Source organism: Nymphaea colorata, chromosome 2 (assembly GCF_008831285.2).
Source record: "Nymphaea colorata isolate Beijing-Zhang1983 chromosome 2, ASM883128v2, whole genome shotgun sequence".
Classification (NCBI taxonomy): Eukaryota; Viridiplantae; Streptophyta; class Magnoliopsida; order Nymphaeales; family Nymphaeaceae; genus Nymphaea; species Nymphaea colorata.
The window spans coordinates 32,930,120-32,954,549 of NC_045139.1; the positions used below are offsets into that span (position 1 = coordinate 32,930,120).

Here is a 24,430-nt window from a genome sequence, read left to right on the forward strand (position 1 = left end):
TGTGTTTGCACCGTGATTTTCCAGTGGCTAAGTATTGTGTCTCCATCACTTCAACATTATGATTTTAATAAAATTTACTTGAAACGCCTTCTTATCCCTTAGCTGTCATCAAAACTTTGAGATTCAACAAACAGTAGCAGTTGTTCTTCTTAAATAGAAAAAAAGAAGAACAACAACACTTTCAAGTGGGGGGTTTGACTGCCCCGCATTAACATGCACCACTTGCGCTCGATTCACAGTGAAAAGAACTAACAAAAATCAAGTATTTGATGTTTAATTATGACGACGTGTTGATGAGAATATATTGACAACTTAATAAAAAATTCTTATAATTATATGACATTATAAGTAAAAAAAAAATTGATGGCGACTTCCAAGCGAGCAGACTAGAGTTTAGACCCACCGCCCAATAAAAAGACAAAACTCTAATCCAACGTTGCCTTTGTAAGATTAAGATGGGTCTAGCTTTTCTTATACTTTAACTTGCATATCAGTTGTCTCTCTTTTATAATAAAAAAAGTTGAGACCCTTATTATTCAAAATGAAAATTAATTGCCACTGGACTCAATTCTTAGGAACAAATTGATGGCAGGGTTGATTAACTTGGAGTCTAATTGGTAGCAAATAGGGGCAGACCTAAAGTAGGGTCCCTTTGGGCCCTGCCCACACATCAACTTTTTTTTAAATATATATATTTATTTTAAAAAATTTCACTTATTTTATATAAAAATTTTAAAAAATGATATTTCAACTCTAATCAAACTTTAATTCGACCCCAGTTCACAACAAATTAACTTTCAAAGTGCTGCCCATTCGTTGTAAATACATTTTGATTATTTTGTATGGATTTTGATTTATTTTCAAAATGATCTTTAATTTTTCTGTTTACCAATTTGCAACCGATTCAACTGAATCAGCGAGTCGCCGATTTACTGAATCGGTAGTGCCCCCTCATTTGGCTTACTAACCGATTTTTACGACATTGGTTTGAACCTCAAATCCGAGTCCACAGAGAGGAGATCCGAGCCGTGATCTCGGCTCGGTTGAGGTCAAAGGCTACTCCCTATCAAAGCCGGAGTCCAGTTGAACCGGTACGCCCATAAAAGGGCCCTTCCACCGCCACCTCACCTTCTATTATAGTCTCTCTCTCCTCGTGTTGGCGGATCCGTCTTTCTTCTGCGCTTCTCCTTTTGTTGTGGAAGGTTAAGCAGGAGAGGGGGAGAGAGGAGAGCGAAGAGATGCTGCGGGTTGCAGGAAGAAGGCTGAGCTTGTTCTCGAGGGCATCGTCGCCCTCGACATCTGCCTTCCTCTCCAGGGGCTTCCAGGAAGCCGCCGACGATGCGTCCCCTTCCATCGACCGCCGTTCCTCCTTCCTTGGAGCTCCTAACCCTAGTTGGATCCACCGGGCTTCTTCGATCAGAGGTAGGAAAGGTTTTGGGTTGCCCCTTTTCCTTAGTGTGGGGATTCGCGTTTGCTTCTCATCGTTCTCCTAGTCAGATTTGTGCTTTGTCTATTTTGGTTCTTCCTGCGGTTCTCCTTGGCCTTCTTGGCGTTGCGGGATGAGGGTTTATCTTTGTTTTATTTATGAGGGTGTTGCTTTATAGATTAATTAATCGTTCACACGAAAATTTTGTGAAGATTGCTGCCAGTGATGAGTTGTGACGATTGGTTCTTTTTTGTGGGTTTGTGCCTGGATTATCTGGGAGATGGAATTTCTTTTCATTTATCTCCTTTTTTAGGGGGAGGGAGGTTGAATCGTCCTTTTTTTTCGACTTAAGTTCCAGTTTGTGATGATTCCCGCCTTTATGTGTTTCTACAATACGTAGATCCGTTATCATTGTGGTTTTTGCTCTTTTATGTGTTGGAATCAAGACGATGCACATGTTGTCTTGGAGCGAGCTCTCCTGTAATTATGTTGAGGGGTGATGGGCCAAATTGCTAGGATAGCTTGCAGTTGCGCTCATGCTTACATGGTATACGCTCGTGTGCAGTTTTTTCCTGTAAGAGCCATTGTGATGAAGGAGGTTGTTGGGAGATGGCGATATTGCCACTTTCATAAATAGGCCAATCACAACTGTGGAGGATGGGATTTTCCGTATGAAAAAAGGTTCCCCGGGTGCAGGTGTAGATGTCCTTGGGCAATAAAAAGGCTTTCCGTAGGATTTGCTGATGCTATTGTCATATTTCATAATTCCTTGCCCTAAGCGATTCTCTAGTCTCATGGGGTGGTGATGTGATTAACTCCGAAGTGTAGGAAGTACAACTGGGGTGTATGGTATGATTCATAAAAGTCCATAATTCCATATACCTCTCTGTATCATTGATTTTACCCTACAAAAATTGTTACCTCAATTTTTTTTCAATGCCTTTTCACTTTTAATGGGATGCCTTCTATTAAACATCATTGTGTTATGATCCTAGTTTTCTTAGAATGTTGTGAAAAAATGTGTATGGCGCAATGCAGCGACACTACAAGGAGAAAATAAATCAACATGGCACGTGAGTTAATGTATGTTTGGTTGGGTTGTGCACTTTCATAATTCTAAATTTTGACCTTTTGGCATAGTGAACTTGATGAAACCTAGTTTATTTTATTGAGGTTGTGAATTTTTCTTTATAAGATACAATGGCTTACGCTGTTTTAAATTTTAATTCCTTAATGTTCTCTATTTTTGAAATGTATTGATCACAAATCCTTCTTGTACGTGTCGTGGTATTCTTTGCCACATTGTTTTCTGGTTGTTTTCTGTTGTGAATGTGAGTTGCTAATTGCTGTGTAGTGCCTTTTGGTACATTTCAAGTTGTGTTATCTCTGCTGTTGGTCTAGTTCTTGTATGTATCTTTTACTTTTTTCAGCACTGCATAACTCTATAGAAGTTTAAATTCACACATATTTATGCTTGAAAATACCATCTCATTTAAGTAGTTCCCTTTTTAATGTATTATGGTAATCAGACCATATTACATGATAAGCTTTTCTTTCTGCAATATCTTACCTAGAACGTGGCTGCTAGAAGTTTGCCTGTACTAAATTATCAACTGGTGACAGCTATGTGTAGGAAGTGCTAGTGGATGGACCATCAGCAAGGCCTCTTGGAGCCTAAGGATAAAACGTATAACCTGGCTGAAAAATGAACTGAGCACTAGATCTTCCAAACTCAACATGTCCTTTGGCAAGGACAACCAAGACAAGTAGTAGTAATTCTCCTAGGGAAAAGAGGAAGAGATGGAGGAAGAAGGGAAGGGAAAGGAGAGGCAGAGGTAATATGGAAGAAGCATTAGGAGGGCAGATGGAGAAAAAGAAAATAAAGTGCAGAAGGAGAATGGAAAGGGATGAAGAAAGGAGAGCAAGAGAAGACTTGATAAAAGAGGAAGAAGAAACGTGATGGAGGGAAGAGAATGCATGAGAAAAGAAGTTTAGTTTATTGAAGTTACTTACTGCAGGTTTTTCAGTTTTGTTGGAACATTTGGAGAAAATAATGGGTTAGGAATTACGACTGCTGAATACCATATGGTCATCCATAGAACCCCCTGATATTATGACTAGGAGGGTTGGAGAATTTTCGTGATCATTCTTTTCAGCTCTAGATTAGAATAATTTGAATTTCCATTACTTGAACTTGTTTTTAAGATGATAAGCAAGGAGTTTAAGCAGACCTAGAAATTTGCCATCAAACTTTTTATAGGTACATCAATTGTGTTCCAAAATTGTGATAAATTAAAATTTGTTTAACCTGTAACTTTTGGTTGTAAATTCACCAAAACTTACAATTTTATTGGACTTTTCTATTGTAGGTCTTTAACACAACTCTTTTGTTTAGCCTTCTTTTGTTAGGTAGATCAGTGTACAATCTTATTTCCATCATAGGTGCCTGGACAGTAACACCATTCTTCTTATACATTCTGTAGCAGCATTGAGTATACAACTGAAGAAGTTTACAAGTTTTAGGGATTTTTTGTGGAATGTCGTGCGGGTGTCTGTCATGGTGTGAACGTGGGTGTGGGTATGCACTGGTGCAGGATTTCCAAAAAGCTTGGGTGCAGGTACAACAAGTAATTTATCGATACACAGGTGCACTGGCCTCTCCGTGGAGTCCAAGTCACATATGTTAATTGCTAAACTATGCTTGAGATTATTTTTTTATCATAGGAATCATAAAGGCTGTGATACATTCAAACTTTATTGTAGTCGACAACAGAATTCTATTTTTTTCTAAACCTTTATTATTTGCCAACAAATTTGTATGACATATTGTCCATCTAAACAGGGAATAGTATCTGGAAGCATTATGGGAATAAGAATCTGTAACCCAATAATTTGAAAATTGGGGATGAGAGTTATTAATCAAGAAACAAGTAGAGGAGATGTGAGTATCTGAGATCATTTAGGATGCAGTATGGACGTAAACCATGAGATTTCTCAGTAATGATGTTATGGATAGAATCACAGTTTGGTGAATTATGAACACAAATATAATTCAAGGTAATTTCTTAGGAAGGTAGATCATTTTTGGAACTTAGTGGACGTATTAAAATTGTAAATCTTAAAGAAAAACCAGGGAAATGAAGAAAAATTTTGGTTTGGTAGTATTTCTAATGAAAACATAAAAGAATGGTTTGGAGTAATCCTCTGAAAATAAGAAGAAAAAAAAGATATCCATTGGAAATGTACATTGTATGTCCATTTGGTAGTCATTTTCTTTCAAGAATATAGATGGATGATGAGTATCCAAGTTTCTGACCTGATATTAGCATCATGTAAACAGGTCGCAGAAAGTTTTCCAAATGCAAAAAAAAAAAAAAAAAAAAACTGCATAGCTTTTAAGACCTTCTCTTTTTTTGCTTGTAATGTCAAGGGATATTCTTTTGAATTTTTTACTAGCATGGCATTTGATAGTACATGTTAGTTTGTGATTATTGGAATTTAGGCTCTCACTTTACATATGTATGTCCTATGCTTGCTGGTTTTCTATCTTGTTGTCTCCTTTTCATCATCTTCTGATACTGCAGTTGTGATTCATGGGTGCACGTCCTTTCTGCTTTTGTTGTTTATATATTGCTTCTTTCTTCATCATCTTCTGATATCGGAGGTACTTTTTTCTGTATGATGTTCTTTTGGTGGTTCTACTTTTATTTGAATTCGAGTCTTCTCTATTTGTTATGTTCTTTATAAATCTTCTGGGTACTTCAGTTGATTTGTGTTATTTTCTTTATATGTCTTCTGATACTTCAGGTGTGTGTCATTGGTGCATGCCCCTTGTACTTTTGGTGTTTATACGTTGTTTCTCTTTTTTTTTCATCTCTTTTTTTTTTCATCGTCTTTTGATGTTTGAGGTATGTCTCTTGTATCATGTTCTTTAGGTCGTTCTATTTTTAATTGAATCTCATGTCTGCTTTGTTTTTTGTTATTTATAAAGATTCACCAATTAGTCTATTCTATTTGTTATTTTCTTTATAAGCCTATAATTCACTCATTCTGTTCCCTTGATGACTTGTCAAATTCGTGGGGCTGGAAAATAGTTGCTTTCACACTGTTCTTGTAGGGATGTACAGGTTTATTTGAAGTCTCATTTGCTTTTCTGTTGCATCTGTGAGTGCCGTTGCAGAAGATAGTTTGATGCATTTGATAGAAGTAACCCATGTGATTGGGTTCAACGATCTTGTACGGGCACATTAGGTAGACCATATCATACAGGTACCACATTATGACCATATGATTTGCAGATAACCAGTATCTGCAAGTCCTGAGCCAACAAAGTTTGCATGACTCGAACTAAGTCCCATGCATTTATGTAGTTGTAAGCGATAACCTGTTTAATATTAGAGAGAACAGGCTCATTCAGCATCCAGGATAGAACTTACCTAGGCAGGTTGTTCCAAGTCTATAACATATCGGACATAAGTATTACTGTACGACACATATTTGATTGTTACTAGGGATACCTAGTTGCTGCGTTGTATTGTTTTTAGCCACAGTCACTATCACATGCCTACGTATAGAATCATCACAAGCTTATGTATGTCATTCCTGCCACAAGCTTGTGTATTAGCTGTCTCTTGTATGACCTCTCCTTTATGTCTTGTTTTATGTCACATATTTATGTAAATAATATTCTCAACTTTGAGTAACTGAACTGTTACTCCATATAATTTTTTAAGAATGTAACCCTATAAAATAAATCTGCAGATTTGATCATTAGTTTTACATAGTCAGATGCAACCTTTAAGCAGATATAGCAGCATTGATCATGATTTGGCTCAATCACTACTAATAACTGTGTGTGTGTCAGCAACTAGCTTGCCTACTCTCTCGAGTCGAGATATATTGCTCGTATAGGGCTGAATTGATCGTGAGTGTTGATTGCCAGGTGGATGGTAAATTATACTTTGTCTTAAGGAGTACTGACCCATTTGTTTCTTGAAGAAGTGCGCCCCCCCCCCCTCTTCTTTTTCTGGTGTAATTGTAAATGAGACACTTCTCCATGCTGCTTAATTACAAGTGTGACATAAACCAAAATTGTTTTTTCAATTTGCAGGGTTTGCTTCTGAGTCGCTTGTTCCAAGACAAGGCCTAGAACTTTCTGATCTTCCTGCTACGGTGGCAGCTGTGAAGAACCCAACCTCCAAGATTGTGTATGATGAATATAATCATGAGAGGTTTCCACCTGGAGATCCCAGCAAGAGAGCCTTTGCCTATTTCGTGTTGAGTGGTGGAAGGTTTGTCTATGCCTCGTTGATCCGACTCTTGGTTCTCAAGTTTGTCTTGAGCATGTCTGCTAGCAAAGATGTCCTTGCTTTGGCTTCATTGGAGGTCGACTTATCCAACATTGAACCTGGGACCACTGTCACTGTAAAGTGGCGAGGAAAGCCTGTTTTCATTAGGCGTAGGACAGACGATGATGTCAAGCTTGCAAACAGTGTTGATATTGGCTCCCTGCGTCATCCAGAAGAGGATTCTGCAAGAGTCAAGAACCCAGAATGGCTTGTTGTAATTGGAGTCTGTACCCATCTTGGATGCATCCCGCTACCAAATGCAGGGGATTTTGGAGGTTGGTTCTGTCCATGCCATGGATCCCACTATGACATTTCTGGCAGGATACGCAAGGGCCCTGCACCATACAACCTCGAGGTCCCAACCTACACTTTCTTGGATGAGAATAAGCTAATGATTGGTTGAGTTCTTGTAGAAAGGAAGAGCTTTTGGTATGGTTCTCAAACAATCGTGTCACTGGTGAGACTTGAATAGACTTGTCATATGGGTATTTGGTTCTTTATTTTATTCGAGTTGTAGCCAGTATTTTGTCTGGCAGTATACTTTGTTCTGAATAATCAATATTGACCTTGAGAGAGATTCTCTAGAAAACGCTCCCTGGAAGAACGGAGCTCCAATGCATCTGTAGTCGAATCAAGTTGTGCTTGACTGGGATGACATGGTTTTTTTCTTGATTTAGCTTTCATGTAATGTTGAGATGTTAGCACATCTAAAGACCCCCTAAATTTTGTTAGTTGTTCCACTCCTTCTGTTGATACGATAATAAGTTCCTGATTTAGTTGGGGGAAATAAAAGCTTTGTCTGCTTTTTTATTTGCTTTGAAGTGCTTGAAGATTTGGAGAAGTGTTTATTGTGCGTGACCTGCAATTTGCAAAAACCTGGCTTCCAAAATCCCGTTGCGTCTCATGTGGCTTTGCCTTTACCGTTGTTGCTTAAGCCCTTGTTTGCCACCGGAAGGAAGCGTTGTTGTCAATTGTCATGCGTATTATTTGACCGTCCATGGTTCGTATTTGTTTGCTCTACGAGTCGAGCTTGATATATTGAAGTTCGATTGTTTCCTGGATGAGCCAGACAGAGCTGGAGCTCATAAAGAAATTGAACTCAACTTAGCTTGGAGGGTCTAAGGCTAAAACCAGCAAAGTGGGCTCTCTCGTCAGGTCCAGAGCATTCTTATTTCATGAATTTGGACTTGCTCTCTCCCTGTCTCTCTCTGGACTCTTCCCTTATGCTGCTAACTACGGAAAAGACGCCCTGTAAGACATTGAATGTTAGCAGATGATTGTCTTTTTTAAATTAAATGTTTTTACATATTTTCGGAGTTTCTTATTGTAATAAATTTGAATACTTTTCATTTATTTTTTAAATAATACAACCAAATCGATCCATCAACTTCTCCACCATTAGACACCGAATACTCATAAAAAATAATTTAAATTACTGCCACTACAGACCACATATGGTCTTTTCTTAAGATGTCACTGAATTTTCCTTGTGTAGAAAACAATACAATCAGAAAGGAACACTATATTTCTTAACATTCCTGGCGGCAATCACAGTTTTCTAGATTACTGTGTGGAGACGCATTTGGGTGTTACAGCCAGCTGCGGCCAAGATCTTCCGTGGTCTGGGTGGATCATTTTGAGGTGTTAAAAGGTTATCTATTTTCATATATATATATATATATATATATATATATATATATATATATATATATATATATATATATATGAGAGTTTCTGAATGAGTGCCCTTTTCCTAGTAACTACATCCTTAGTTTGAGCCTTGGAGATCTATTTGACAAAAGTTAAAACTGACAGATTACTTTTCCAAAAAATATTGTATGCATGTATATGTACAAAACATTATGCTATCCAATATGTGCCTCTAGTATAAAATTTGGTATTTAAAAAATGTCATATATATGCAAGGCGCTTGATGATGGGTGTTCGGTGGCTAACACGGACCTCATGTTGCCATAGGAGTCTTTCTCTTTTTTCTGAAAAAGTAATCTACTTTTGTTTCTGTGAGAGGGACTACAGCCCCATTTACTTTACGCTTGACGTGATTCAAATACATATCCATGTAGACCGCCATGAAGGAGAAGATAATGGATGTATATCATCTCCTTTTATGAGTTGTTAATTGGAGTTTATCTCTTGCACGACGTCTTTGGTCCATTTTGAGTCGAGAAAGAAGCAAAAGAAAAAAAAATCTGTTAATTTATGTTAATGCAGATAAAGGTCTGTGTAATCTCATAATCACACTCCCCAAAAGAATAATTACTCAAGTGAGCTGGTGTTCTAATGGTTAGCGAGGTATCATGTGAACCATAAATAACATTAGGATGTGCCGTTCCAACCACTTACAAAATGGGGAGACTTCCATGGTTATTTTCCCGCAAATCTTTGGAGAGAACACCTATTGAGAGAATTCTGAGGCGATATGCGCTTGTTAGCAAGGAAGTCAGTTCAGACTTTCATGGGCATCACGGTTGGAAACCTGATTCCAGACAACTAAGTACAAAGAAAGTCGAGTTGACAACAGGTCGGATACAATAACAAATAATTCTGAAATCAGGTCTAACTAAACTTGCAAAACTGGGTTGCCACAGTTGGTGCACCTCCTTGAGCCATGGAATCTCAAAGAACTCAGGGAAGTAGATATGACGTTTCACTAGGGATCCCAAAGCATTAATTGAAGTAGGTTTACAAGGTGGAAAAAGATGCAAATACAAAAATTATGCATGTGAATCCTTGTTGCTTTCACATTTCACATCTGAAATCAATAATAATCTTCAAACACTAGCTGGACACAAAAGCCTAGCCTCCAAGGCGTCAAGTTAGGATTTCTGAAAGGTCTTTGGTTCAAGAAACAATAGAATGATGAGCAGAAACTACTGCGTGAGTCAAATTCTTGGTCCTAATATACATAATGTACACAAATATAGACATGAAACTGAAATGCCTTTTAAATACCGATATAATAGCAGTTTCACGAAGAATCAATTATGCAGCCGGATAACTTGAGATATCCGCTCAAAGAAAAGAGGGCACATCCGTGTAGAGAAGATAAGATCTTCCCTCATCCACTCTGGAGCTATCCTCTCAATTGTTCCCAATGAGGAAACTTGATAGAGAACCTCATCATCTGCAGTCACTTCCCTTTCTTTCTTAATCCAAGATAAGCTGAAAGAGTATCCTGAAATAAATCAGACAGAACCATGTACTATTAGTATAGGATATTGGCATCTCCAGAAAAGCCTATCCATGACAATGAACGGCCTTCTTCATTGTTAAGTTCCCTTGCCAAACATGGACAGTTGTCTGTTTACCCGACACAGAATTCACAGATATACTGTCCTTTGCTGTAGGATGCCCACAAGTCAGTTGAAGCAGGCTTTGTTCCAAACAGCATATTGGCAGGTAGTCTTTCCGTATACTAGTGGGTAGACGTAACACTAACCAAATCAAGAACATACTATATATACCACTTAATTGGTGGCACACTGAAAGCTGCAATCCATCGTTCTCTTTGACAGAGGAAAAGCTCATGCGAACCAAACATTCCAAGAGAGTTTGGAATAAGCAATCCATGTCATGAGGATCTGCTGCTACAGAGCCTAACAGTTACACAAAGCATTCAGACTGTGAAATACATCATTGTTATACAAAAGAGTGCAAGAAAGAAGAGTATTGAACTTTTTTGGCCCTCGCATACCTTTAGTGAGTCCACATTTATCAACCTGAAAATAACAGTTTCCAGAGTTAAAACAGAAAATAACCACAGAAAGATGAATAAAATAGCTAACTGTTCTCATATACATCGACCAGAAATAGACCTACCTTGTCAAAAGATTTACCATCATCTTTAAATGAAGTACTTTCTGGCAGAATATGGCTTGGTTCTTTTGTTGAAGAATCCTCCAATCTGGCATTGGCAGCAAAAAATACATCAGACATAAAGTTTCATCAGAAAGAACTTTTGCCTGATATGCCATTAGAGAAGCAACAGAATGTCTGCATCACACAAGCCAATAGAGTTTCATCGGAAAGAACCTTTGACTGATATCAAGACCATTGAATGGAGACATCGAAGGGATGACATTTCCACTGTAATTGCTTTCACAATAACGCAATTTTAACAGAGAGTTTAACTTATCAACCTCTTTAGCAAGCTCATTTCCTGAAAAGTTGAACAATATCGCAAAGTTAACAGAAAGCAGCCAAAAACCAAGAAACCAGCCCAACTTTTTTGACAACTGTGAAATGTGCAAATTTAAGATGTGGATGAGTGAAATTTGAAGCACTTTTAATTTAAGGTAAACGAAAGCACAAGGAGTAAATAAAACCAGCGAAAAAACTGCAGCTAAAAGTCATAATGGCTGCAGTTATCATTATATGTAATGTGTTCCAGTGAAATTTTCCTTTTTCTCTTATAGTGCTCTGTGTTAAGACAGGGAAGGAACAATATAAAACAGAAACAACTTCCTCACTCTTTTCATTTTGCTCCAACAAGAGATTCTGGTATTCAGATACCTTGTTAGCTAAATCCACCAATTCTGAACTGAAAAAACAAACATAAAGCCAATAAGAACCAGCCCATTTGACATCCAAAAATTTGAATAATTGACAACATTCATACCCCTTTTCCTCTGCTTGAGCCTTCAATTCATTTATTTTGGTTTGTAGGGTTTCATTTTCATATTTCAAGTGTCCTATCATTTCTTCTGCAGCTGGTTAATCACCATGGCGAAAAATCAATTTTGTATACCTATTCACCAAATGTATAACAAGCACACTTGCATGTCCAATTTGAATGCACTTGATACGTGTATGTGTGTGCTTGTGTGTGAGTGTGTATATATATCTGCTTTTTTTTTCTAATTTACTAACAAGCATGCAACATATGGTGAATCAAACTTTGAAGAAACCCTAGGTTCTTTGTCCCAGTTCCTATGTATGGGTCACTTCATAAATTCAAAATGGCATGTCAGCATGCAACCAACGTCCTAGTTTTCCCAGTGGTTCTTGCGCCCATGTAATGCAAACAATCTTACTTATATGTGGCAGTTTCATGGCTAATGAAGAACAAGCAAAGGAATGAGAAGAACTGCACTGCATCACCAAAACACAATGACAGCAATGATAAGCATAACCATTCCAATACTACAAAAAATAATCCTCAACTCTGATGATGCATATGATACACCACCACCACCATCTATTCCAACAATTTGCACAATTGGTGAAAGCTCTGGTACTAATGAGAATGAGAAACCCAATCAAGTTGTTAGGTAGCTGCCAAAGAATTTATATTCTTTTCAAATTGTTCCAATGACTTTATTCTTAGGTTATCTTAGAAAACTCCAAAGTGCAGCTTTTATGAGTTTATGATCAATGTTCAATTGTCTATAACATATATAATTTTGAAGGAGATCAAATGTAAAGCTTTTAGTTTCATTTTTTTTCAAAGTGATGTTATTATATTTTGTGAATTTTATAATTTTTTCTGTACACTATTTTTCATTTCTATTCGGTGACATATTCTAACATCATACAATATGATACAACCTGTATGATAAAGTTATATCAAGAACTTTTCTGATATGGGTTTTTGTGTGGCTTTTATGTTAGCAATTTTTGTCTTTGATGGCTCTGCACACTCAACTTTCTTAATCTGTTGATAAAAAATACCAACATGGCATGAGAATGAAGCCTATATTGGTCAACTATGATCCACAAGCTAGGGTAATTGCTACTACGAGCTTCAAATATTTAAGTTGATGCACATGTTGGAGACACCCCCAACTCATCTTTACATTCTTTGCTAAATATAGACGTTTTGAGATCCTTTTAGAATCATGAAAAGCACCATCATCAATGGTTACGATTCTGTGATGCTCAAGATGGTGGGTTTTTTAGTGCTCCTTAATAATGCATGAGCTTAGGATGGCCGTAGATTTAGAAGCACAGAAGAAGAGGAGGTTGAAGACAACGAGTGAGAAAGCAAGGAGTTAATTCCTAGCTCATGCCAAACTAAGGAAAATGTAGTTATAATGAAAAATTTTAAGGAAAACATATGAATAATGAAAAATTTAACATTTGAAATGCAATGGCAAAAGGAAACTTAAAAACTAAAACGCAATAATATCATTCTGATATTTTAGTTTGTCAATTAATTTTCCAACAGAATAGTATGTTGGAAATGACAAATTAAAAATAAGAGGAGCCAAACATGCACACAATAAATCAAGAAAGGAACTGTGAAGCAATTAGAAAGGAGGATAGCAGACAATTAGCTCATCCAAGAACATAAAACACATTGATTTCAAGAGGGGAAAAGCGAGATCCGAAAAATATCCAAGGATGGAAAACAACGGAAAACAAGAAAAAAAACTCGTTACCAGATACATAGTTCAGGAATTTTGTGTTCTGCTCTTCATTGAAATGCTTCAAATTTGAAAACTTCCTTGTCTAAACAACAGAAAAGGAACAGCTATGACGTTCAAGATTTTACTTCAATTAACAACTTTCACATTGTAAACTGCTTATTCCAAGAGAAAAAAAAAATAATAGATCTTAGCAATGTGGAAAAAAGCACCTTCAGTCGTTGATACTTGTCATACAACTTAGAGTAAAGCTCCTCCATCCCCACCTACGTGTGAACACACGTACAAATTGCAATTCCAGGTTAGCAGAGGAAGTGAGGGACAACAACTCAAATTACCAAACTGAGAGACCAAAGAAATTGCCTCCATCCACAGCAGTCAAATGAAGTAAGCGATCAGAAAGTTGCGGGAAGAGAGGTTTTCCAAAAGAGAGAAGGAGAGAGAGAGAGAAGAAACCAAGAAAACCAAAAGTTCAAGAAGAAGAGAATAAAGGAAGAAGTGGTTTTCTCTCTTGGTCCTTAAAAACACTCTTATTTGTGTAAACACATGCTTCATTATTTGGTCAAACATGTCAGTCCAATATGACAGCCAATGTTGTTAAGTGTGTTGATGTGAAGCGACACGTAGCGCACCGATGCGTAAGCATCAGGATAGAAAATGAGTAACATACAATATCCATAGAAATAATGTCAAAATCTAAAAAATCATGCTACAGTCAATCTTGAACAAAAAACAATGAGAGAAAAATTCTTCATTTTTAAGAAGAGCTCCCAGTGACATAACATAGTAAAGATGTGCTGTTTAGGTTTAGAGCATAGCACAATGCAAAATGTAAACAAGATTATAGTAGTACAAGATATTTACTTGTTTGCCAGCTTCACGATGATGAAAATTTAAAATTAAATGTTAAGATAGATTAGGCAACTAATGTTTGAACACCATCATTTAACAAATTTACATGCTACATCCGTATAAACTGTTTGAGCTCCGTGCTGAAAAAATTGAACCTTTAAGCCAAAAGTCACAGGCCCTCAAATCATTTGACCGCTTCAAGAATTATCCAAGAACGCTACAATTGAAATATTGCAGAATCAAATAAGACCTATAAATCAGTGCGATCCATAAAAAGGATGCCAACTCAGGAAACAATTCAAAAGGCAAAAAAAAAAGTCCAAGAACTAATAGCCGGTAAAGGGGGGAAAAAAAGCTGAATTCCTTCCATAACCCCAGAACTGCAAAATACACCGTTTCCACAACCACGTATCGCCTGAACACCTGAGGATCGGGGTTTAGGCCCTCCAAAACACATAGAAAAATATTGAAAAACCAGAAAATGGAAAATAAAAATCCAACTAAACAAAGCACCCGATGATTTTTAAGAAAATCAGAAGGAAAACCGCAGACAAGAAAATGCCAAATACCATAAACACTAACGAAACCCCATTACCCACAACGATCCTTCGAAATTCAAAAGTCAATCACCACACGCCAGAGATGGAAAAGCGAAAAACAGAAGCCCGCCACCACCGTCTGCTTCTCAAAAGAACCGAATCGACAACCAAGAACACGCAGACAAAAACCTACAAAACTGCCCCTTTCATCTGTTCGTCTTCTCCACTAAGCCCACAGCCTGTCCCCACAAACAAAGATGCTCTCTTTCTCACAGGCCACGCTAGCTGCTCTCTTTCACACGGACGGGCGAAAACAAGAACAACAAATGAAGGAGGAGAAAGCCGTTAAGTTACCTGCGGCAGGTGTTGGTGGCGATGGCTGAGGCGTCTCACGGCGGCGGTGGATGACTCCTCAAAGTGCCGGCCAACGGTGGAATCTTGCAGATTTGCAGGGGAATGGTCAGCAAACGCGGAAACTTATCAGCAACAAGAGAGAGATGGTGGGAGAGACAGAGGGGGAAAAGATTAGCGTTTACCTGAGAGGATTGAGAGTGGAGCGCGCGTAGAGAGCGAGGAGAGGAAGGGGGAGGACGAGCGAGCACCAGCAAGCAGAGTATAAAACGAGCGCCTGAAATTCAAAAGTTTCAAAACACGATATGACCCTTTTGCCCTCCATCTTTTGCCATAATGCTTCACCTGGCCTTCAACCCGTGGATTTTGTGGGCTGGATCCTTGGATCCAATTAACCCAATCCTTTGGATCCAATGAACATGGTACAAAATTGATTTGCTTGTCAATTTAAAAACGCATAGTCACAAAAAAACGCATTATTTTCGAAAAAAATATAAAAAAAATTACGAGAAAATGAAATGCCATTTAAAAGTTAAAAAAAATGTGTGTTTCTGAAAAAAATGCGAAACTATGAACCCTGAAGGCAAAATGAATGAAAGAGTCATCTGCTCTCACTCGGGTGGTAGGATTAATATTTCTCAGAAAAACAAACATCTGTGAATTGAGGTTTTCTTATTCTATGAATATCACAAACTATGTGACATAAAAAATTTCAACTTATAATTGTTAGTAACATGTAGCAACTTGTTTAAGTTGTAACATAGTGACATCGAAAATTTTCATGTCTTTTTTATGCTGCAAAATAGCAATTGATACAAACCTTAAGAAAAAGTCCAAAAAGAAATGCAAGGAAAATGAGGGCTGAAGGACATTTAACGAAAAAATAAACTGAAAACAAAGGAAATCAACCGAGAAAATGTTCCTTTCAAGATTGTTGAACTTTCAAGATTGAAATTTAAAGCACTTTTTAGAAGAAACGAACCTAAGAATCCATATCTGTTTGTATGAGCATGAATAAACCTAATAACTATAATCATAAAAGCATACAGATATGGATCGTTCTAAATAATCTTTAAATGATGGTTTCAATTTTAAATCTCCTTGAACACACCAATCAAAGTCATATACAGTAAGTTTTTCTTACCGTATCTAAATAATATATATAAAAGTTTGGATATAATTTCATGTTCTTATGTTCAAATGCATGTGTTCATCATTCCACTTGTTGGGAAAGCTTCATGCTTTGGCAGCAATTTCGGGTGTGTAAGATATCAAACAAAACTTGAATATTTAGAAGATTGGGCGGAGGAAGGGAGCATGTCCCCGCTCATATTAAACTAAAAATTTACATGCAAATTTTAAATTTTTTAGTTTAAACTGTATAAACAATTTCAAAAATCATATATAAGCAATTTTAAAAGTTATATTTAGGCTACCGTTGAAAGTATAGTTCGGCCCTTACAACGAAAAATTCATACCTCCAGCCAAATACGGGTCGACTAAATATAATGTGTCGTGTACTCATAATTTGTACTTCAAGAGAATAGCACCCATAAGAATCCATTTAACGACCAACGCTTCACTGCTTTACCAGGTCAATTCCACGGTAGGCGGCTAAAATGAGAACCTGTGTTCTACTATTTTACGAAATAGGTGGTGGATCAATGATCATCCAGTAGCCCAAAATTTCATGTATTTGTATGTAGGTGTCGTATAATTATATGCTTATTTATATATAGTAAGCTTGGGCATCGGGTCGGGTCAGCCCGACACCCAATACCCGGGCTCGGCCCGACACTTAAAACCTGGGCTCGAGCTCTCGATTAAATTAAATATGTATATTTTTAATATAAAATAATAAGTAAATATAATTAATCATAATAAAATATTATAATTATATATGAAAATTAATAGAATATATATTTAAAAAATTTATTGGGTGTAATTGGGCTTAATTAGGCCCACCCATGCCAGCTCAGTGCTATTTTTTCGGGCCTCAATACCAGGTATCCGTCAGGTACTCGACCCGACGCTCAACCTTAATATATAAGGCGGAGTCAAGGCATGCTCCCTTTTTTCTTTATGTATCATATATATAAAAATTTTGAAAAATAATATTTTTACCTCTGTCAAAACTATAATTGGGCTTCATCATGAAAAAATTGGCTCCACCCTTGTTTATATATACGTATAATTTGCTATGCAACTTCCATATCTATCTATAGAGTACGAAGGAAATGCTCTGATCTGCAAGCCATTTTTAAGCAAATTCCAGAGAAGGATGGATCCATTGGTCAACATAAATATCAAGCCAAAAAAAAATATAATTAGGTCTTGCAGAAATTGAGCAATAGATTTAATCAGAATGAGGAATTTGCTTCCATTAATGCCTTTATTTATATGTTTGTATTGGGAATGAGGAATTTGCTTTCATAAATGCCTTTATTGGTATGTTTGTATCAATAATGATCACAACTAACTTGACATAGAAATGTGAACACAAGCACGACAACGACTAATTTATGATAATATTGATTTTATTTGTTGGTGGTAACCCATGGAATCAATGAGATAAAAATGTAAAAAAAAGGTGGTTTGCATAAGACCTTAGGATTTCACATCCATGTCTTTTGGCATGGGTAGATCATAGATTACATTTTCATACACGGTGTTCGATAGCCTGTTTGATCAATTTTAGGCAAAAAATTTATAGTTTGCTAAACAATGGGGGATCCAAGATACAATGGGGAATCCAAGATTAAAAAAAAAAAAAAAAAAAAAAAAAAAAAAAAAAAAAAAAAAAAAAACTCATATTGCTCACCCGAAAGTAAGGACCAATAAATAAATGAGTAAATAAATAAATAAATATATATATATATATATTATACAACCAATAAGAACATTAATTATGACAATGGGACTAAGCCACTAACATTATTGACGTGCTTTCCATCCAAAACGCTGTGCTGTATGAGAACAGAGGAAAAAATGCTTTAATATTTAAATGGAAGCATTTATTAATGTAATAAAACTAGAAAGTTATCTGTTCATGCGAGGAAGAAGAGCCGTAAAGGGGTCCATAATATTGCGTCTAATCGCAGAACTACGGGGATATTTGGATTTTGGATACGTTAACGAAAAATAGCCCCTCAGGCCTCAACTTTTGATTGAAAGGGGGATTGATTGAACGACGAGAAGGAAAGGGGGATTGATTGATCTTGGGTTGTGGCCGGTGCTTGGGGACCTACGTTTGGGTAGGAGTTCGGTTCGTTCTTTCGCGGGGAGGAGATGGCGAAGGAGGAAGGGAAGACGGTAACGCTCAAGAGCTCCGACGGCGAGGTGTTCGAGGTGGAGGAGGCGGTGGCGAAGGAATCTCAGACGATCAGCCACATGATCGAGGATGGCTGTGCCGATTCCGGCATCCCCTTGCCCAACGTTACCAGCAAGATCCTGGCCAAGGTCATCGAGTACTGCAAGAAGCACGTCGACGCCCAGAAGAGCGGCGACGACAAGATCCAGGAAGAAGAGCTCAAGGCGTGGGATGCTGAGTTTGTTAAGGTGGACCAAGCGACGCTCTTTGATCTTATTCTGGTATTCTCCTCCGCCATCTGTCTCTTCTTTATTCGGTGCTCTATTTTGGGTTTAGGGTTAGGGTTTGTGATTCTCGCGATCTGGACGGAGATTAGCGTTGGTAGTGGCTTTTATTTGACCATTATTTTCCCCTTTTTTTTCTGTTTTCCTTTTTGACGGCTTGGTCAATGGTCACTCTTACGAGGATTTTATAAGGACCTGTTCTACAGGTTATAGCTTGTGAGGATTTTTACTTCGCTTATTCATTTTATCCTCCACAGGACCTCTAGGGCTAGTTTGATGAAGGTTGTTATCGTTTTATGCATGTCCTTTGATTGATGCGCTGTACAAGATTTCGGTAGCGTCTCCGTCGATCTCTTTGGTAATACGTGGTGTTCAGATTGATTGCTAATTTCCTTGGTGGGAACATCTATTGAGTAGTAATGGAACGATGCCATGACCGACCCGCTGCTTGCAGTGGCTTTTTCGGTGAACGTTGATTTGAATAAGATTTGCTAGAAGCCTAGAATTCCAACCAAACAACACTGGTTGTGAATGGAAATTGGAAACCCAATCGGACGTCGGTTCAAGTAGCTTCTTGGTTTGCACGTGCGTCTCTTCTGCTCAAGACCCTTTCCCAATAATATATTTATTGTTTTCGGTGTCCCTGTGCATTTTGTGTTTAAGTTTTGGTGGATTTTTGTCAGGACCTGATGCCTCCTTTCTCGTGGCGTTTGAGGTTTGATGTCACGCATTTGTTTGATGTTTGTTCTAATTAATGTTTTCTGTACAACGCTTACATAGTAGCTGTTGGACTGTGTGTGCGGCTTATCGGTTTGCTCGGCAATGCTTATCGGAGGGGAACACATTTGATTGCATTAATCCTTGGTTAAAGATTATGATATTTAGTTTTGTGGGGAACTCTATTCCTTTTTACCAGTACTTAAGATTGTTCAACCTTTTTATGAATCTGACTAAAGATCGATTAACATAGGTTAGTAAGTTCATTTAGGTGTTGTATATTTGAGTTTAAATCATGCATATAGAAACAACCATGCAGGTAAGATCTAGGGGTTCGTTGCATGGATTTAAGAGGGTACTGCATACAGTGAACTCCTTGTATTTCTCCTTATACTACGAATTCATTTAGCCTTTACGACAATGGGGCTTTGTGACAGCCTTGACATTTCTTACTATTTCTAGGCCATATCAAAGTATTTCTTTTCATGTTTTCTGGACCCATTGTTTTACAATATCTTCTCTTTTGAACTAGGGAACTTCTTGTGTTACTTATTGTATTCATGATTCTTTCATCGATTACTGGCAATATATGCTCTTCTACTGATAAGGCATTAGCTATGCAATTAAAAGTTGACTAGCCCAGTCGTCCTAGGATTACATCTAATACCTAGGTGCCTAACCAGTTGCTTAAATGGGAAACACCTCAGGTTTTCTCTTTTTGATGTTCAAAATTGTAATGTGTTGTCCGGTTTGTGTTCTTGGAATAACAGTAACAAGGAGGCCCTGTCCTGCTTATCCAGAGACAAGGTTAATTTGTTTCCCTTGGAACAGCTGTGCGTTAATCCCACATTTGCATATTGGATGGGAGCATGCTCTGTCCAGCGTTTGCTTAAGTTGGAAAGGTTTAAGGGACATGTCATTCTACTGTCCAGCATTTGATTCCCATAGAACAACCATAAAATAATTTAGTGAATGTTTTTTGATCTGGTGGCTGGATTAGGTATGTTTTTGCACAACAATGTCCGACACTAATAATAACTAGATTTAGTTTTGGCACGGACAGGCAAGGGTAATCAAACATTCATGAGAATCCACGTGAACTTAGAAGAACATGTAAACTTCATGACAAAGAACAATTGACAAGCTTAAATTGGATTCTCCTTCGCACAAAAATGTTAATTGATAGGACATCTTGTGCAGCAAGTACTGGAAGTCCTAATAATTAGGATTTGGTTCACAAATAGTTGCAATCTTGATTTATCACTTATGCACGACCTCTATTTTCTGCTTACCACAGAATTTTGCATCTTGTGAACAGTGTGTTGGTGTTAGAAAATCTATTAAGGGCATAGTCACGTAAAACAAAACTAACACCTTTGATTAGCCTATGTAGTAAAAATGTATGTAGTCTGTAGGCAGTGACCTTCTAAACTAGGCTGGGCCATTCATGCACCTAAGTAGAAAAAATGTTGTAATATTTATTCCCCTTATCTTCTTTTTCTACTTTTACATTTTTTAACTATTTTTCTTCTTGTTTTTCTTTTCTTATTTTTTTGCTCTCTTTCCAGTTCTTCTTCGTTTTCTTTTCTTTTGTTTACTGTTTTTGGATCACCTAGGCACTTTTCATTTTTTTCACCTAGCACTTTTGAGTTTTGAGTACTTACTATCTAGTATCTACCTATTTTATAGAGAGAGATAGAGAGAGAGAGAGAGAGAGAGCAGGTGACTCTATTTCCACATAAATACTTGGAACCTAGTTGTACATGCATGGAATACATCTAGTGCATATGCATACATATGTTTACTTCATTACATGTGCATTTGTACCTAATTAACATGTAAACCACGTAAGTTCAAGTAGCCATGTCAATATGGTAGGTAATTTGACTTTGAGTACCGGAAAATCAAAACCTTTGAAAGAAATAATCCTTTTGAATCTTCAAAAATTTAAAGTTCTACCTGTATACATATATATACATATAATGTGCTTATACGCCATAACCTTGTACAAGTTTTTTGATATTGCCATGCTGTACCTTCAGTATGCTCATTTGTTTAACTTATATTTGTAAACATTTTGCATCTATATACTTAACAGTTAAACTTGTCTTAAATATCAAGATTCAATATTAATACCTTAAAGCCATGGTAGATTTTCATTTTTTAGGGACAATCTGTGCTGGTTTGATGTAGTGCTGGCATTTGGAACCGCCACTATCAATAGTGAGACACTGCTGCAGGGGCACAGAATAACGTTTGATCTAGTGGCTTGTAATTTATGTCACATGGTCCCTCTTGAAAGGTTGGTATCACTTTTAGTACAATGAGGATACTGTTGTGGCTTCAAAGTGACTCATATACTGTGAGAGCCAGGTCTGTTGTGGTTAGGACTTAGGGCTTCACAATAAGGTTAACTTCAGCTGCACTTGTTTATTACACTAGTCAAGTTCAAGCCTAAAAGTGCTGAGCTCTAGCTGCTAAGCTTATCGCATTTAAGCTTGGACTAAGATCAGCTAATGCCCCTATGACATATGCAGAATAGGCTTCCAATTGTTGCCAAAAAAAGTCTTTAGGTTCAAGAGCTGCTTGTTTGGTTTTCAAAAGTAAGTTTCTGTTTCGAAACTCAGGTCACATTATGTTAAATTTAGAGTTTTTTCATACGCAGCACAGTCGAGCTCAAGCTGCTGGAGTTGGCCAAGCTGAGTTCAAGTTAATAGTTTCAAGTTTGAACCAAGTTCAAGATGGGTCTGCTAGGACTCAAGCTGGAGTTGAGTTTGCCCAGCTTGCCTCAAACGCTGCTAGTGAATAGCCCTTGTTGTGGTCAACACAATTGAGAATATTGTCCACTCTGAGACTGGATCATATCTGTATTGTATGTGTTTTTTTTTATGTTTTATCTCTTCAACAATAGACTAACAAGTGGATTTCTCAGGCTGATAAGCCTGCTTTCCATCTTGAAGGTCATGTCATGTCCTTATGTAATAATGTCTGCTAAGTCATTGAGGAAGGCATTCTACAAGATGTATTTTGCATTTATAGCTTATAAGGAAAAATGTTAATATCGCTTGCTAAAAGTACAAGTAGTATATACTATATCGTACCGTTTTTCAGATAAACTTCTATGCTTGTTCATTGACTGGCTCACATTCTTCTAAATAGTTTTGGTGTTGAACCATGATATCCTGTGTTGGTGAAAGGTCTGCATTGATCTACATCAAATGTTGTTTCTAACAATATATATTTATGGTTCAATCACCTTAAATTCATCCTATGATTCAAAATTGATATGCTAAAATCAATGGTTTATGGTTAATGAATCATCATATCATGTGACTGCTCCTTAAGTGGTCTAAAAGATCATATTAAACTCTGGATCCATGCATGAATATTAAGTGAACCTCATTACACATGATTGGGAGTTTAGTCTCCATTGCTAGCGGAAGTAAAGGCACATTTCATTGAAGTGCTAAATGGCATGGGATCATAAGTGGGGAAGGGGTGGTATTCTAGCACTTAAGAAGCAAGAAGTATGGGAAGAATATGAGGTGGATGGTGGGATAAAAAATCTAAATAAAATCGTTGTAAAAAGTGAATTGGAGAGAAAATAGGATCAAAAGCAAAGAAGAAAAGAAGCACAAAAAATGTGAGCAAAACTAAATGTCGAATGAATCTATATTATGTTTTTTTCTAACTAGTGAAAGCATGTTCTTATGCTTTTGATAGATTAAAGAATGAAAAATTTAGATCTTTTGAGAATCTGAGGTCATGAGGTTGGAACATATGTCTGACGAGTTAATTATAATAAGGAAAAATATAGTAAAAGTTTTCATGTAATATTTAACTTAGTACAAAATTCATAATCTATTGGTAAGGGATTAATCTGTTTTGTGAAATGAAAATAAATAAAAATAATGTCATTAAGCAATTTCTTTTAGTTCCAAGAATGGTGAGATCTATTTAGTGACAACTTCTTCGAATAGTTGAAATATTAGTACCTGCAAAGTATAATTTATTAATTGGGAAGCAAAAGCAAGAGAGAAGCTTTAAGAAGCTTGTGTTAGAGCTATAATTAGTGGTTTGGGGTGTGTGCGTTTCACTTACTGCCATTTCGAGCAGCAGGATGCCTTTAAATGAGACTAAGTTAGAAAATTCACCTGCTTGTATTTGTTCAGTTCAGTTCCCCCAGCTTGTATTTGAGGTTTGGTTCCTTTTCCTAATTTTCTGTTATACATTTATGGTTCTTGATGCCTTTGACTGCATTCCCTTGCACTTGCTGCCATGTGATTGTCTATGCGTTAGCAAAAAATTCATTTTCCTCTGTATGTTCTGATGCCCTAGGGGCGTCCTGCACTATATAAACATGGAAAATGCAGCAATTTGCTACAAGTGTGGTGTATCTGCAAATTTGGAAGGAAAACATGGCTGACATATGTTAAAATTGGTTGGATCTTTTGTTTGCATCTCCTGCACACAGGAGGAAATTCTGTCTCATTGGAAGTTTCTGCAACCTGAGTTTTGTATTTTCATTTCGTTTTTTTTCAGGCTGCCAATTACCTCAACATAAAGAACCTCCTCGACCTGACTTGCCAAACGGTGGCAGACATGATTAAGGGAAAGACGCCTGAGGAGATAAGGAAGACATTCAACATCAAGAATGACTTCACCCCTGAAGAAGAGGAAGAAGTGCGGAGGGAGAATCAATGGGCTTTTGAGTGAGCCTTTTTACATTTTAACTCCATGGGAAGATGGTTGACGATAACCATGCTTCATGAAGCACCTATGTCTTATCGTATAGTTCGATGTAGTTGGTCCTCTAGTTTTTCCAGCTAAATTGTAAATTGGGATTATGACAGTGAGAATGATGCGTCGTCCAAAGACTTGTTTGACTGTTTATGTGTCTGAATGAATCATTCTGCTAGTTCAGGACCTCAGGTCCATGAAACTTTGTTTCCTTTTGATGAATCTATATATATTGTGCAATCTATTATTGTCCCCGCATCATTTACATAATCCTTTAAGCAGCTATGCCAGATCTGGAGATTTGGAGTCCTGGACCTTTGTCAAACTTTACAATGCTGAATTCCAGACTTTATAATACTGAATTTGCTATTATTGTTACTATTACAACAACAACAACTACTGCCATTCCCTGTCGGTTGTGCAACTTCAAAGGTTGTTACTATATTGTGCGACCTTTGTATTGACAAATAACTAACT

At 37.2% G+C, this 24,430-nt stretch overlaps 3 protein-coding genes across 3 annotated transcripts; 2 read left to right on the top strand and 1 right to left on the bottom strand.

Annotated features, from left to right (window-relative positions):
• Positions 1 to 1,136: 1,136 nt before the first annotated feature.
• Positions 1,137 to 7,584, top strand: LOC116247806 (cytochrome b-c1 complex subunit Rieske-4, mitochondrial-like). Its single transcript, XM_031620137.2, has 2 exons — positions 1,137 to 1,422; positions 6,537 to 7,584. The coding sequence occupies exons 1-2, from the start codon at positions 1,239 to 1,241 to the stop codon at positions 7,175 to 7,177; spliced, it is 825 nt and encodes a 274-aa protein (XP_031475997.1). The 5' UTR covers positions 1,137 to 1,238; the 3' UTR covers positions 7,178 to 7,584.
• Positions 7,585 to 9,429: 1,845 nt separating this feature from the next.
• Positions 9,430 to 15,138, bottom strand: LOC116247720 (uncharacterized). Its single transcript, XM_031619994.2, has 11 exons — positions 15,088 to 15,138; positions 14,906 to 14,988; positions 13,373 to 13,426; positions 13,176 to 13,245; positions 11,414 to 11,504; positions 11,265 to 11,335; positions 10,828 to 10,954; positions 10,615 to 10,699; positions 10,490 to 10,514; positions 10,260 to 10,391; positions 9,430 to 9,970 (listed from the first exon to the last, which is right to left on the bottom strand). Exons 3-11 carry the CDS (start codon positions 13,418 to 13,420, stop codon positions 9,774 to 9,776), a joined length of 846 nt encoding a protein of 281 aa, XP_031475854.1. The 5' UTR covers positions 13,421 to 13,426; positions 14,906 to 14,988; positions 15,088 to 15,138; the 3' UTR covers positions 9,430 to 9,773.
• Positions 15,139 to 18,010: 2,872 nt separating this feature from the next.
• LOC116247722 (SKP1-like protein 1A) lies at positions 18,011 to 24,197 on the top strand. Its single transcript, XM_031619995.2, has 2 exons — positions 18,011 to 18,493; positions 23,756 to 24,197. Exons 1-2 carry the CDS (start codon positions 18,191 to 18,193, stop codon positions 23,927 to 23,929), a joined length of 477 nt encoding a protein of 158 aa, XP_031475855.1. The 5' UTR covers positions 18,011 to 18,190; the 3' UTR covers positions 23,930 to 24,197.
• Positions 24,198 to 24,430: the final 233 nt, after the last annotated feature.